This window comes from Jaculus jaculus, chromosome X (assembly GCF_020740685.1).
Source record: "Jaculus jaculus isolate mJacJac1 chromosome X, mJacJac1.mat.Y.cur, whole genome shotgun sequence".
In the NCBI taxonomy this organism is placed as follows: domain Eukaryota; kingdom Metazoa; phylum Chordata; class Mammalia; order Rodentia; family Dipodidae; genus Jaculus; species Jaculus jaculus.
Window position 1 is genome coordinate 31,543,669 of NC_059125.1, and position 13,084 is coordinate 31,556,752.

The window sequence follows — 13,084 nt, forward strand, 5'->3', positions numbered from 1 at the left end:
CCCATGTAAATAACTGAGCAGAGCCATGCATACATGTAACCCCAGTCTTGTGGGGGAACAGAGATGGGGAAATTACTAGGTCAATTTAGTCTGTCAAAAAATGGTAGGGCTGGAGAGATGACTTAGCGGTTGAGACACTTTCCTGCAAAGCCTAAGGGCCCAGGTTAGATTCCCCAAAACCCACACAAGTCTGATGCACATGGTGGTGCAAGTGTCTAGAGTTTGCCTGTAGTGGCTAGAGGACCTGGTGTGCCCATTTTCTCTATCTATCTGCCTTTGCCCTTCTCTCTCTCAAATAAAATATATAAAATATTTGGGAATAACAAGGTAGTTCTGGGTCCAGTGAATGACTCCATCTCAAGGAAACAGAGTGAGACAGCAAAAGAGGAAGAAAGAGTTTCCTCTGGTCTCCATGTATGTACATATCTGCACACACATCATACCACCATATTATAAACACAAACACACACAATACATAAGAAAAACCATATTCCAAACAGTTTTGGACATGCTGCCATTCACAAACAGCTACAAGAACTATTTCAGTTTAGAAATAGAAAGGAATAGGACCTACATTTAAATTCCCCAGCACCCACATAAGCCAGATGCACAAGGTGGTGCCTAAGTCTGGAGTTTGTTTGCAGGGCCTAGAGGCCCTGGTGCTCCCATTCTCTCTCTCTACCTCTCCCTCTTTTTCTCTCCCAAAATAAATAAATAAAATATTTTTTAAGAATTAAAAAAAATCATTTTCCTCTCATCTGGAGGGTGCAACATTCAAGACACCATCTTGGAGGCAGAGTGAGCACTCTCCTGGCACTGACCATGACCAGTATCTTGACCCTGGACTCCCAGCCTCTAGAAGCATGAGAAGTAAATGTCTTTTAATTAGAAATTTCCCAGCCAGTGGCAGTTTCTTTTTTCAGCAGCACTTGGACAGGGCAATTGTTCTCCTCACCCAAAAGTGCAATGCTCATTTCTCCCTCTCCTTTCAGTGACGCTTCTCTGTGATATGTTAATAGTTTTTTTTTTATTTTTATTTATTTATTTATTTGAGAGCGACAGACACAGAGAGAAAGACAGATAGAGGGAGAGAGAGAGAATGGGCGTGCCAGGGCTTCCAGCCTCTGCAAATGAACTCCAGACGCGTGCGCCCCCTTGTGCATCTGGCTAACGTGGGACCTGGGGAACCGAGCCTCGAACCGGGGTCATTAGGCTTCACAGGCAAGTGCTTAACCACTAAGCCATCTCTCCAGCCCAATATGTTAATAGTTTTTAAATCCTTTATTTATTTATATTTTTAAATATTTTTATTTATTTGAAAGAGAGAGAGAGAAATAAGGAGAGAAAGAGAGGGAGGGAGGGAGAGGGAGAGAATGGGCACATCAGGACCTCTAGCCACTGCAAACAAACTCTAGATGCATCTGCCACCTTGTGCATCTGGTTTTACATTGATCCTGGGGAATCAAACCTGGGTCCTTTGGCTTTGCGGGCAAGTGCCTTAACCACTAAGCAATCTCTCCAGCATGTCTTTTAATTTTTTTTCACATCCTTAATATGGTTTGGTATTATAGTTTTAGAAAGAGGCTGTACATCGAGGTGCCCAGATAGCTCAGTTGGTAGAGCATGAGGCTGTATATGTCTCATCTTTATGGCCCATTTCTCCCAACCATGATTAAAAATAACATTAAAAAACTATTTATGAGTATTTAATATTGCTAGTTATTTGGTGTTAAACATTTTATATGTGCTATCTCCTCTTCTCACACTCATCCAAATGATGTGGATGTTTCCCTTTTAAAGATAAAGGAACTTAAGTCAAGGGAGGATTAACAACTTGCTTTAAATTGAAATTCAAATCCTGTTTTTCCAAACAGATTTTTTAAATGTAATATCCTGTAAAGCTATTTTCATATTTTTATTTAAATGAATAAAATATTCATGTTTATGTAAAAAAAAAAGAAAATACAAGGGACTCATTCCTTTTTCCTAATGTCTAATGGGCTTTGTGTTTGTCAATTTCCTTTTACTTATTTATCTATTTAAAATATTATTTATTTGTAAGGAGAGAGAGAGACAGACAGAAAGAAACAATATGGGCACACCAGGGCCTCTTTGCCATCACAAACAAAGTCTAGATGCATGTGTCACTTTGTGCATCTGGCTTTACTTGGGTACTAGGAAATTAAGCCCAGGCCATCAGGCTTTGCACGAAACTCCCTTTAATTGCTGAGCCACTGAGCCATCTTTTTGGCCCTCCTTTGATTTATTTTAATCTCTTCTTACTGCATGCCTATGCTGGGCTAACAAAGTGTTAATATAGAAATTTTATGCTTGGATCTTATCTGTTTGGTAGTTCTCAACTGTTAATTATTATCCAAGGGCCTAGAGGTATAGCTCACTGGTCATTCAACACCAAAGGAAGAAAAAAAACCTGCAAAAGTTGCTTTTTGTTACTTATACTATGTTTTAGAAAATATAGTTGGGGGCTGGAGAGAGGGCTTAGCGGTTAAGCGCTTGCCTGTGAAGCTTAAGGACCCTGGTTCAAGGCTCGATTCCCCAGGACCCATGTTAGCCAGATGCACAAGGGGGCGCACATGTCTGGAGTTCGTTTGCAGTGGCTGGAGGCCTTGGCATGCCCCTTCTCTCTCTCTCTGTCGCTCTCAAATAAATAAATGAAAATTTTAAAAATATTAAAAAAATATATAGCTGGAAAGCCAGGCTGGTGGTGCATGCCTTTAATCCCAGCACTCAGGAGGCACAGGTAGGTAGAGTGCCGTGAGTTTGAGGCCACCGAGACTACATAGTGAATTCCAGGTCAGCCTCGGCTAGAGTGAGACCCTACCTTGAAAAACAACAGCAATATATATATATATATGTATATTGCTGGGTATAGTGGCTTAATCCCAGTACTGGGTATGGTGGCACACACCTTTAATCCCAGTACTTGGGAGGCTGAAGTAGGAGGTTTGTTCTAGGGTTTTTTTGTTTGTTCTTTTTGAGGTAGGGTCTTGATCTAGCCCAGGCTGACCTGGAATTCACTATGTAGTTTCAGGATGGTTTTGAACTCACGGTGATTCTTGTACCTCTGCCTCCTGAGTGCTGGGATTAAAGGCATGCACCACCATGCCCGGCTGATTGGTATGAGTTTGAGGCCAGCTGGAGACTACATAGTGAATTCCAGGTCAGCCTGGGCTAGAGTGAGAGCCTACTTTGGAAAAAAAAAAAGATATTACTACATATCTACACACACTCAAAAATAACATTATAGAGCCAGGCATGGAGGCACATGCCACCCAGCACTTGGGAGACAGAGATAGGAGGATTGCCATGAGTTCAAGGCCACTCTAAAACTACCGAGTGAATTCCGGTCAGGTTGGGCTAGAGCGAGACCCTGCCTCAAAAAACCCAAAAAAGGAAAAAATAATAATATACTGGTGGCATTTAATTACTGAAATTTGGTTAACTGGTGATAGTTGAGCTTGAATGCTGATTTAACACAAGGTTTTTTAAAGTTAATCAATTTATTTCATTTGTGAGACAGAGAGAGAGAGAGAGAGAGAGAGAGAGAGAGAGTTAGAGAGTTAGAGATAGGGAAAGAATGAGGTGTCGAGGCCTTCAACCACTGCAAACAAACTCTAAACGCATGTACCTGTGTATCTGGCTTATGTGGGTCCTTGGGAATCAAACCTGGGTCCTTAGGCTTGGCAAGCAAGCAAGTGCTTTAACCACTAAGCCATCTCTTCATCCCAAGATTTTTTCTTAATTTTATTTTCTGTGGTACGGGAGGTAGAACCTTAAGCATGATAGGCATGTGCTCTATCACTGAGCTATATCCCCAGCCCCAACACAAGTATTTTTGTTTATCTTTTTTTTTTTCCCCTGAGGTAGGGTCTTGCTCTAGCCCAAGCTAACCTGGAATTCACTATGTAGTCTCAGGGTGGCCTCGAACTCTCTGTGATCTTCCTACCTCTGCCTCCCAAGTGCTGGGATTAAAGACGTGCGCCACTGCACCCAGGCCAACACATGTATTTTGAAAGCACAAAGAATTACATATTAGAGCTCTGAAAGTCAAATGCAATAGCTAAAAGAAGTTAGAAGTTCATGGGTGGGGAGGGAATTTCTGTGGGATATATTTTATAATCATGGAAAATGCTAATAAAAATTTAAAAAAATAAAAAAATAAAAGAAAGTAAAAATACAAAAAAAGAAGTTAGAAGTTCAATCATATATAGTAAAGGAGAAATACATATTAGTATCCAATATACCAAGACAAATATTTATTAGTTTAGGGCTACTTATTTTACTGATTTGTTTTAAAAAGATTAAAACAAAATAAATCTACAAATATGGTCTAAAGGCTAGTAGATGGAAGGTACTGGTGCTCAGAGCAAGTTATATCACAGAAATATACACACCTCTAACTGGGAAGCTTAACTGTTGTAGTGTTGATGCACTTATACAGTAGCCAATTTGGGGCTCATACGCAATACTATCTAGACATTCATTCCAATCTTGCACATTAGTAACAGGACAATCCTGTAGATGAGTGACAAGGTCTCCCACAAAAAGGCCTCTGGGTCCAATGGCAGGTGAGTCCTTGGGAAGAGGGTAAAACAAAATCAGACAATATGTGAAGACAAGCCATTATGTATCTAAAAAAATAATAGCAAATAGACATCATTGAATTAAATAAGTAGACTATTTTGAATAATGAATAAAATAATCCAGCTCTAAATCCAAAATCTATAACCCCATAAAACTATGAAAACAAACCCAACAATTATAATTGCTTTTCCCATTCCTCCAAGATTCTGAGTTTTCCCAATTAAAAAAAATCCATTTCCTGATTATTAAGATTAAAATAACAATGGGGGGCTGGAGAGATGGCCCAGCAGTTAAGGCACTAGCCTGCAAAGCCTAACAACTCAGGTTCAATTCCCTAGTACCCATGTAAAGCCAGATGCACAAAGAGGCACATGCATTTGAAGTTTGTTTGCAGTGGCTGTAGGCACTGGTACACCCATTCTCTTTCTCTCTCTGCCTGCAAATAAATAAATAAAAATATTAAAGAAAATATCTTGAAATAATTGGCTGGGGGTATACAGCACATGCTTTGTATATGCAGGTCCTGGTTTTGATCCCCAGCACTAGAAAAACCCAAAATTAAAAAAAAATAAATAAATGAAAAACCAGGTAAAGTCTTCCCCAAACTGCTAATTAAAATTTAAGGATGACCAGGAGTGGTGACACATGTCGTTAATCCCAGCACTCAGGTGGCGGAGGTAGGGTTTGAAGCCAGCTTGAGACTCCATAGTGAATTCCAAGTTAGCCTGGGCTAGAATGAGACCCTACCTCAAAAAAAAAGAAAAAAGAAAAAAACAAACAGGGCTGGAGGGATGGCTTAGTGGTAAAGGTGCTTGCATGCAAAGCTTAAGGACCCAGGTTCAATTCTCCATTACCCATGTAAGCCAGATAACCAAGGTGGCACATGCATTTGGAGTTCATTTGCAATGGCTGGAGGCCCTGGTGTGCCCATTCTCTCTCTTTCTCTGAGGCTGCCTCTCATTCTCTGACATAAATAAATAAATTTTTGCTTTTCACTCTAGTCCAGGCTGACCTGGAATTCACTGTGTAGTCATAGGGTGGCCTCAAACTCATGGTGATCCTCCTACCTCTGCCTCCTAAGTGCTGGGATTAAAGGCGTGCACCACCACACCAAGCTCAAATAAATAAATAAAATAAATAAATAAAATTTAAAAAATAATTACCACAGCTGCAGTAACTTCAGAGTGTCAGATGCAGCAGTTTATTAATGGTTTAAACTAAACTTCTCTTCAGTTTCTTTTTTCCTCGGGCTGCTGCTAGAGGCAGCTAGCCCACTCCTGAGTTAGGGGACTACTAGTATCAGGAGTTACCTCTCTCACTTCCCAGGTTTTGCTCCTAAAAGTAGTTTGCCCACTTCTGGAAAGTTCCACAGGTTAGTCTTTCCTAAATCAGGGCTGTGTCCCCAAATAGGGCATATGAAAACTTAAGTCCCTCACATTAAATACTAAGCATCACACTATCTGGTGAAAGAACACCCGAAGCAATCCATTTACCTCAGCCACTTCAGTGATCAGCACTCCAACTCCAGTGTAATAAAATGGCAAGAGAATTACTGGGAGGAGAACAAGAGCTAAAATACCCAGGATGGCAAGGACAAAATTATGCCATATACCTAAAAGAGAAAAAACAAAAGTAGTTGAGTAATGGCAAGAATGATATAGTGAGCTGCACTCCATAATACATGAGCATACTCATACATTTATCAAGTGACCAGAAGTTGTGAGGCAAAGCTATCTATTTAGTATTAGTGAAGCAGACAGATATTTAGTTAAGCATCTGTCCTCATTTCAGATTTTAGAATCTGAAATGGGTCTATTAATACCATATTAGGAAGAACTCATGATATTATGATTTAATACTAATATTTTCTGAGCTGGAGAGATGGCTTAGCAGTTAAGACACTTGCCTGCAAAGCCTAAGGACCCAGGTTCGATTTCCTAGTACCCTCTGGAGTTTGTTTGCAGTGGTTAGAGGTCTTGGGAACACCCATTTTCTCTCTGTGTCTCTTTTTTTTTTCTTTTTTGGTTTTTCTCGAGGTAGGGTTTCACTCTAGCCCAGGCTGACCTGGAACTCACTATAGAGTCTCAGGGTGGCCTCGAACTCACAGTGATCCTCCTACCTCTGCCTCCCAAGTGCTGGGATTAAAGGCGTGCGCCACCACGCCCGGCTTCTCTTTTTCTTAAATAAATAAATATTTGACAAAAGTAATTATTTTCTAAATATACCTTCTTTTCAAGAAAAAAACAGACACCACTAATTTTATTTATTTATTTATTTATTCATTTGAGAGAGACAGGCAGAAAGAGAAAGAGGCAGATAGAGAGAGAATGGGCGTGCCAGGCCTCCAGCCACTGCAAATGAACTCCAGACGGGTGAGCCCTCTTGTGCATCTGGCTAACGTGGATCCTGGGGAATCAATCCTGGAACCGGGGTCCTTAGGCTTCACAGGCAAGCGCTTAACTGCTAAGCCATCTCTCCAGCCCAGACACCACTAATTTTTATTCATTATTCATTATTTCCACATTCTGGGATTAAGGGTGTGCATTACCATAAAAAGTTTAAATAAGAAAAAAATTAAATTTATTCTGGTTATTTTTTCCTTATTCTTTTTGACACTACAATAACTAGGGTGAATTCATAACTTAAAACAATTTTTTATTTATTTGTACATATGTGTGTTTGGACGGGAATCTTATCCTTGCAAAAGAATGCCAGACACATGCACCACTTTTTTGGTGTCTGGCCTTATATGGGTGCTGGGGAGTTGAATCCAGGCCAGCAAGCTTGGCAAAAAAAAAAAAAAAAAAAAAAAAAAAAGGCTTTATGTGCGTACTAGGGAATTGAATTCAGCTAGCAAGCTTTGCAAGCAAGCACCTTTAACTGCTGAGCCAACTCTCCAGCCCCTTCCATCTTTTTCTTTTTTCTTTTTTTTTTTTCCAAGGTAGTCTTACTCTAGTCTAGGCTAACCTAGAATTCACTCTGTAGTCTCAGGCTGTCCTCGAATTCAAAGTGATCTCTGCCTCCCCAGTGAGTGCTGGTATGAGATGCGTGCCACCACCCTCGGTTCGCTCTCACTTGGTCATGTGTGTGTGCGTGCGAGCGCGCTCTCTCTGTCTCTCTCTCTCTCCCTCTCTCTCTCTCTCTATATATATATATATATGTTGGTTGGTTGGTTTGTTTCTCCAGGTAGAATCTCCCTCTAGCCTAAACTGACCTGGAATTCACTCTTTAGTTTCAAGGTGTTCTTCAACTCACAGGGATCCTTTGCCTCCCAAGTGCTGGGATTCATGGCGTGCGCCACCACGCCCGGCTTAATTGAGAATGGAAGCCTGCAGACCAACTTTGGAAGCAAGTGCCATTACCATTGAGCCATCTCTGCAACCCCTCTAAAATTGATTTATTTGCGAGCACATGTGCGTGCGTGTGCATTGGTGCGCCTTGCAAAAAACAAAGCAAAACAAAAAACAACCCCGTCGTGGTGGCGCACGACTTTAATCCCAGCACTCGGGAGGCAGAGGTAGGAGGATCACCGTGAGTTTGAGGCCACCCTGAGACTCCATAGTGAATTCCAGGTCAGCCTGGGCCAGACAGAGTGAGACCCTACATCGAAAAACCAAAACAAACAAACAAACAAAAATCTCTGGCCAGCCTGGCTTTATGTGGGTGCTGAGGAACTAATCCCATAAAGCAAGCTTTGTAAGCAAGCACCTTTTATTGCTGAGTCATCTTTTTTTGTTTGTTTGTTTTGGTTTTCAAGGTAGGGTCTCACTTTAGCCCAGGCTGACCTGGAATTTACTTTGTACTCTCAGGGTGGCCTCGAACTGTCGATGATCCTACCTCTGCCTCCTGAGTGCTGGGATTAAAGGTGTGTACCACCCCAACCGCCTTGCACCCATCATTTTTTAAAAATAAAGTTATTTGCACGTGTGTGTGTGTGTGTACACCTGGGATTCCTTCTGCTGCAAACAAACCTCACACATGGCGCCATTTTACATCCGGGCTTACATGGGTGGCTTGAGAATAGAAGCCTGTTGGGTAATTTTGCAAGTAAGCACCCTTAACCAGGGATCCATGTCCCCCGTCCTCTATATTTTCTTAAAAAAAATTATTTGCACGTGTTGAGCCAACTCCCCAACCCCCATTTTTTTTTGATTCTTCTAAGTACAGTGTCTTTAGTCCAGTGTGTGTGGGGGGGGGCACCTGGGTTTCTTGACCCTCGAAACACACCAGACACTTGCGCAGCTTTTGGGTGTCTGGGGAATTGAACTCCGCAGGAAGGCTTGCAAGCAAGTGCCTTTAACTATTAAGCCAACGCCCCAGCCCCTCATAATTTTACAAACTTTTATTTGCCCATGTGTGGAGTAGGGAATGTGCCCGGGATTCTTGCCGCTGCAAACGTACCTCAACTTGGCGCCACTCTATATCCGAGCTCCCATGGGCAGCTTGTGTATAGAAGCCTGTTAACCACCTTTGTAAGCAAGCACCCTTGGGTGCTATGCCATATTCCCAGCCCCCCATATTTTATTTTTTTTATTTGCACATGTGCATATGCGTGTATGTGTATCTGTATCAGGACGCCTGGGTTTCTTGACCCTGGAAACAAACCACACTTGTGCTGCTTTTTGGCATCTGGCTTTATGTGGGTACTGGGAAATTGAACTCAGCCTAAAAGTTTGGAAAGCAACAACTGATCCAGCCATTTCTCCAACCCTCTAAAAAATATAAATTTATTTATCTACGTGTGTATGGGTGCGCCTTGAAGAAAAGCACCATTCTGGCTTTATGTGGGAGCTGGGGAATTCCCAGCCCACAAGCTCTGCAGGCAAGCACCCCATGCCCCATGATTTAAAAAAAAAAAAAATTTGCATGTGTGAGTCGGGGGAGGCAAGCCTGGACTTCTGGCAATGCAAAGGAATGCTAGATACTTGTGCCACCCTATATGCGGGCTTACATGGGTGATTTAAGAATTGAAGCCTGCTCAGCCATCTGCCCATTCTCCAAATCTAAAATTTTACTTTTTTTTTCAAGGTAGGGTCTTGCTCTAGCCCAGGCTGATCTGGAATTCACTATGTAGTCTCAGGGTGGCCTTGAATTCTCAGTGATCCTCTTACTTAAACATCCAGAGTGCTGAAATTAAGATGTGTGTGTATGTGTATATATGTGCGTGCATGTATGTGTCTATGGGCATACTAGAGTCTCCTTCTGCTGCCAGATGCATGTGCCACTTTGGTTTAGCCTCTATGTGGGTGTTGGAGAACTAGATCGGGCCCAGCAGGCTTTGCAAGCAAGCGCCTTTAACCACTGAGACATCTCCCCCCCCACACACCTTCTTTTTTGATGGTTGTATGACTGACAATTTGGCCAGATAACTTTTTAAATATTTTATTTATTTGAGAGTAACAGAGAGGCAGATAAAGAGAGAATGGATGCACCAGAGTCTCTAGTCACTGCAAATGAACTCCAGATGCATGCGTCACTTTGTACATCTGGCTTCTGTTGGTACTGGGAAAATGAACTCAGGTTGTTAGGCTTTGCAGGCAAGCACCTTAACCGCTAAGCCATCTCTCCAGCCCCAGATAATTTTAAATATTTTATTTATTTATTTGAGAGAGAGAGAAATCAGGAGGTAGAGCAAATGGGCATGCCAGGGCCTACATTCCTTGTAAACGAATTCCAGAAGCATGTGCCACCTTGTGCGTCTGGTTTATGTGGCTACTGGGGAATTGAACCTGGGTCTTTAGGCTTCACAGGCAAATGCCTTAAGTACTAACGCATCTCTCCAGGCCAAGGACAGTTATTTTATTTCATATTATTCTTTAACGTATTTTATTTGCTTGAGAGAGAGAGGTAGAGAGACAGGGGGATAGAATGGGAGTGCCAGGGCTTTCAGCCACTGCAAATGAACACCAGATTACATGCACCATCTTGTGCATCTGGACTACGTGGGTCCTGGGGAATTGAACCTGGGTCCTTTGGCTTTGCAGGCAAGCATCTTAGCCATCCCTCCAGCCCCCCAGATAATTTTTGTTATGGAAGACTGTCTTGTTCACTATCAGAGGTTTAGTAGCATTCTTAGTCTTTATTCCTCAGATGCTAGCTGCACTTTTTCCTTCTTGTATTTTCTCATTACTACATTTACAAAGGTAAACTATTTTGTTGTTTTCAAAGAACCATTTATTTCATTTTTCTAACATACACAACGTACATATAGGTTTAAATCAGTATGGAAATATATTCAGCAACTAGGCCTTATTCTAATCACAGAAAGAAATTATATTCAACAATAACATCTTGTAGTACTGAGTGAAAATAAGGTTACTAAAATCTGTTTAAGTTGACTAATACTTTTAGATTATCTAACATGGTATGGTATATAATTCAGTACAAGATAGTTATGTAAAATATCTTAACATTAAGAAATAAAATTAAAATAACAAACAAAACTTCTTTAAGCACCAAAAAGAGTACACAAAACTGTCCATTTTTTGAAAGAAAATCTTTTACAACCTTATTAACTTACAGAAAAATCACATATGGTATTAAGCATATTCCTAAAAATATAAACATGAACATTTGGAACATATTTTTTATAAATGCAAACATTAAGTAAATGTCATTATTTATGAGAATAAGAAATGTCCCATTTTTAACATCATTGTATAAAGAACTGTCTTTTAATGAGAAGTTCAATAATTAGTTTCCTGTCAAAAACCAAACTTCAAAGCCGGGTGTGGTGGTGCACGCCTTTAATCCCAGCACTCAGGAGGCAGAAGTAGGAGGATCTCTGTGAGTTCAAGGCCAGACTAAGACTACCTAATGAATTCCAGGTCAGTCTGAGCTAGAGTGAGACCCTACCTCCAAAAACAATACAAAAAATAAACCAAAAAAAACCCTGAAAAATAAAAACAAACTTCACAAAAATCCCATTGCAGCATATGACAGGACATTTTAGCAATAACATGAGGTTCATGAACTAGTGTCCTGTTGAAAGAAAAAAAAAAACTTCACAAAAATCCCATTGCAGAATATGAGAGGGCATTTTAGCAATAACATGAGGTTCATGAACTAGTGTCCTGTTGAAAAAAAAAAAACCAAAAAATAAAAATAAAAACTTCACAAAAATCCCATTGCAGAATATGACAGGGCATTTTAGCAACAACATAAGGTTCATGAACTAGTGTCCCATTCTCTCCCCCACTCTCTCTCTCAAGTAAATAAAATAAGTTAAAAAATAATAATAAAATAAAATAACTGTCCTTGGCCTGGAGAGATGCCTTAGTAGGTAAGGCGCTTGCCTGTGAAGCCTAAGGACCCAGGTTTGATTCCCCAGTAAACCAGATGCACCAGGTGACACAAAAACACCATTGCAGAACAAAACAGGACATCTTAGCAACATGATGATGTGAGATACTGGAATTAGTTTCCTGTTGAAACCAAACTTCATAAAACACACCATTGCAGAACAAAACAAGGCATCTTAGCAACAACATGAGGTTTGTGAATTTGTCTCCTGTTGAAACCAAATTTCACAAAAATACAACTGCAGAATAAGGTAGGGTACTGAAGAGTCATGAGGTCTGCAAACTATTCTTCTGTCAAAACCAAACCAAAAGCACCACTGTAGAATAACACAGGGCATCTTAGCAATCTGAAGTTGGTGAATTAGTCTCCTGTTAAAACCTAACTTCACAAGAACACCTCTGCAGAATAACAAAGGGCATCTTAGAGCCTGTGAGTTAGTCTCCTACTGAACCCAAACTTCACCAAAATACCACTGCAGAACAAATAGTGCAAAGTGGTAACATTATGATGTGAAGCTCATCAATTAGTCTCCTGTCAAATCAAGCTTCACAAGACTACCACTGCAGATTCCCACGTAGGGCATCTTACTAACAACAGGGGTTCATGAATTATTTTCCTGTTGAAACCAAACTTTACAACATTGAGCTGGAGGGATGGCTTAGCGGTTAAGGCATTTGTCTGTAAAGCCACTGGACCCTGGTTCGATTCCCCAGGACCCAGGTAAGCCAGATGCACAGAGTAGCACATGCATCTGGAGTTTATTTGCAGTAGCTGGAGGCCCTGGGGCAACCATTCTCTCCTCTCTCTCTCTCAAATAAATAAATAAATAAATAAATAAAATATATTAAAAACAAAACAAACAAATAGAAAAAAAAAGCCATGCATGGTGGTCACACCTTTAATCTCAGCACTCGGGAGGCAGAGGTAGGAGTATCACCTTTAGTTCAAGGCCACCCTGAGACTACATAGTGAATTCCAGGTCAGCCTGGACTAGAGTGAAACCCTACCTAAAAACAACAACAAAAAAAAAACCCAAAAAACAAAAAACAAAAACAAAAAAACAAACAAAAAACCCAACAACAAACCAACAACAAAACAAACAACAAAACAACAGCAAAACAACAACAAAACAACAACAACACACAAAAAACAGAAACAAAACAAGAACATTGCAGAA

General features: G+C 40.7%; 1 protein-coding gene across 1 annotated transcript in view; it reads right to left on the minus strand.

Annotated features, from left to right (window-relative positions):
- Positions 1–13,084, minus strand: part of Mbtps2 (membrane bound transcription factor peptidase, site 2) — a 61,504-nt gene that overhangs the window by 13,325 nt on the left and 35,095 nt on the right. The window contains exons 6-7 of the mRNA XM_004670004.2: positions 6,099–6,217; positions 4,416–4,596 (exon numbers count right to left, since the gene is read on the minus strand). Coding sequence (XP_004670061.2) covers positions 4,416–4,596; positions 6,099–6,217 — 300 coding nt within the window. The remainder of the gene's footprint in view (positions 1–4,415; positions 4,597–6,098; positions 6,218–13,084) is intronic.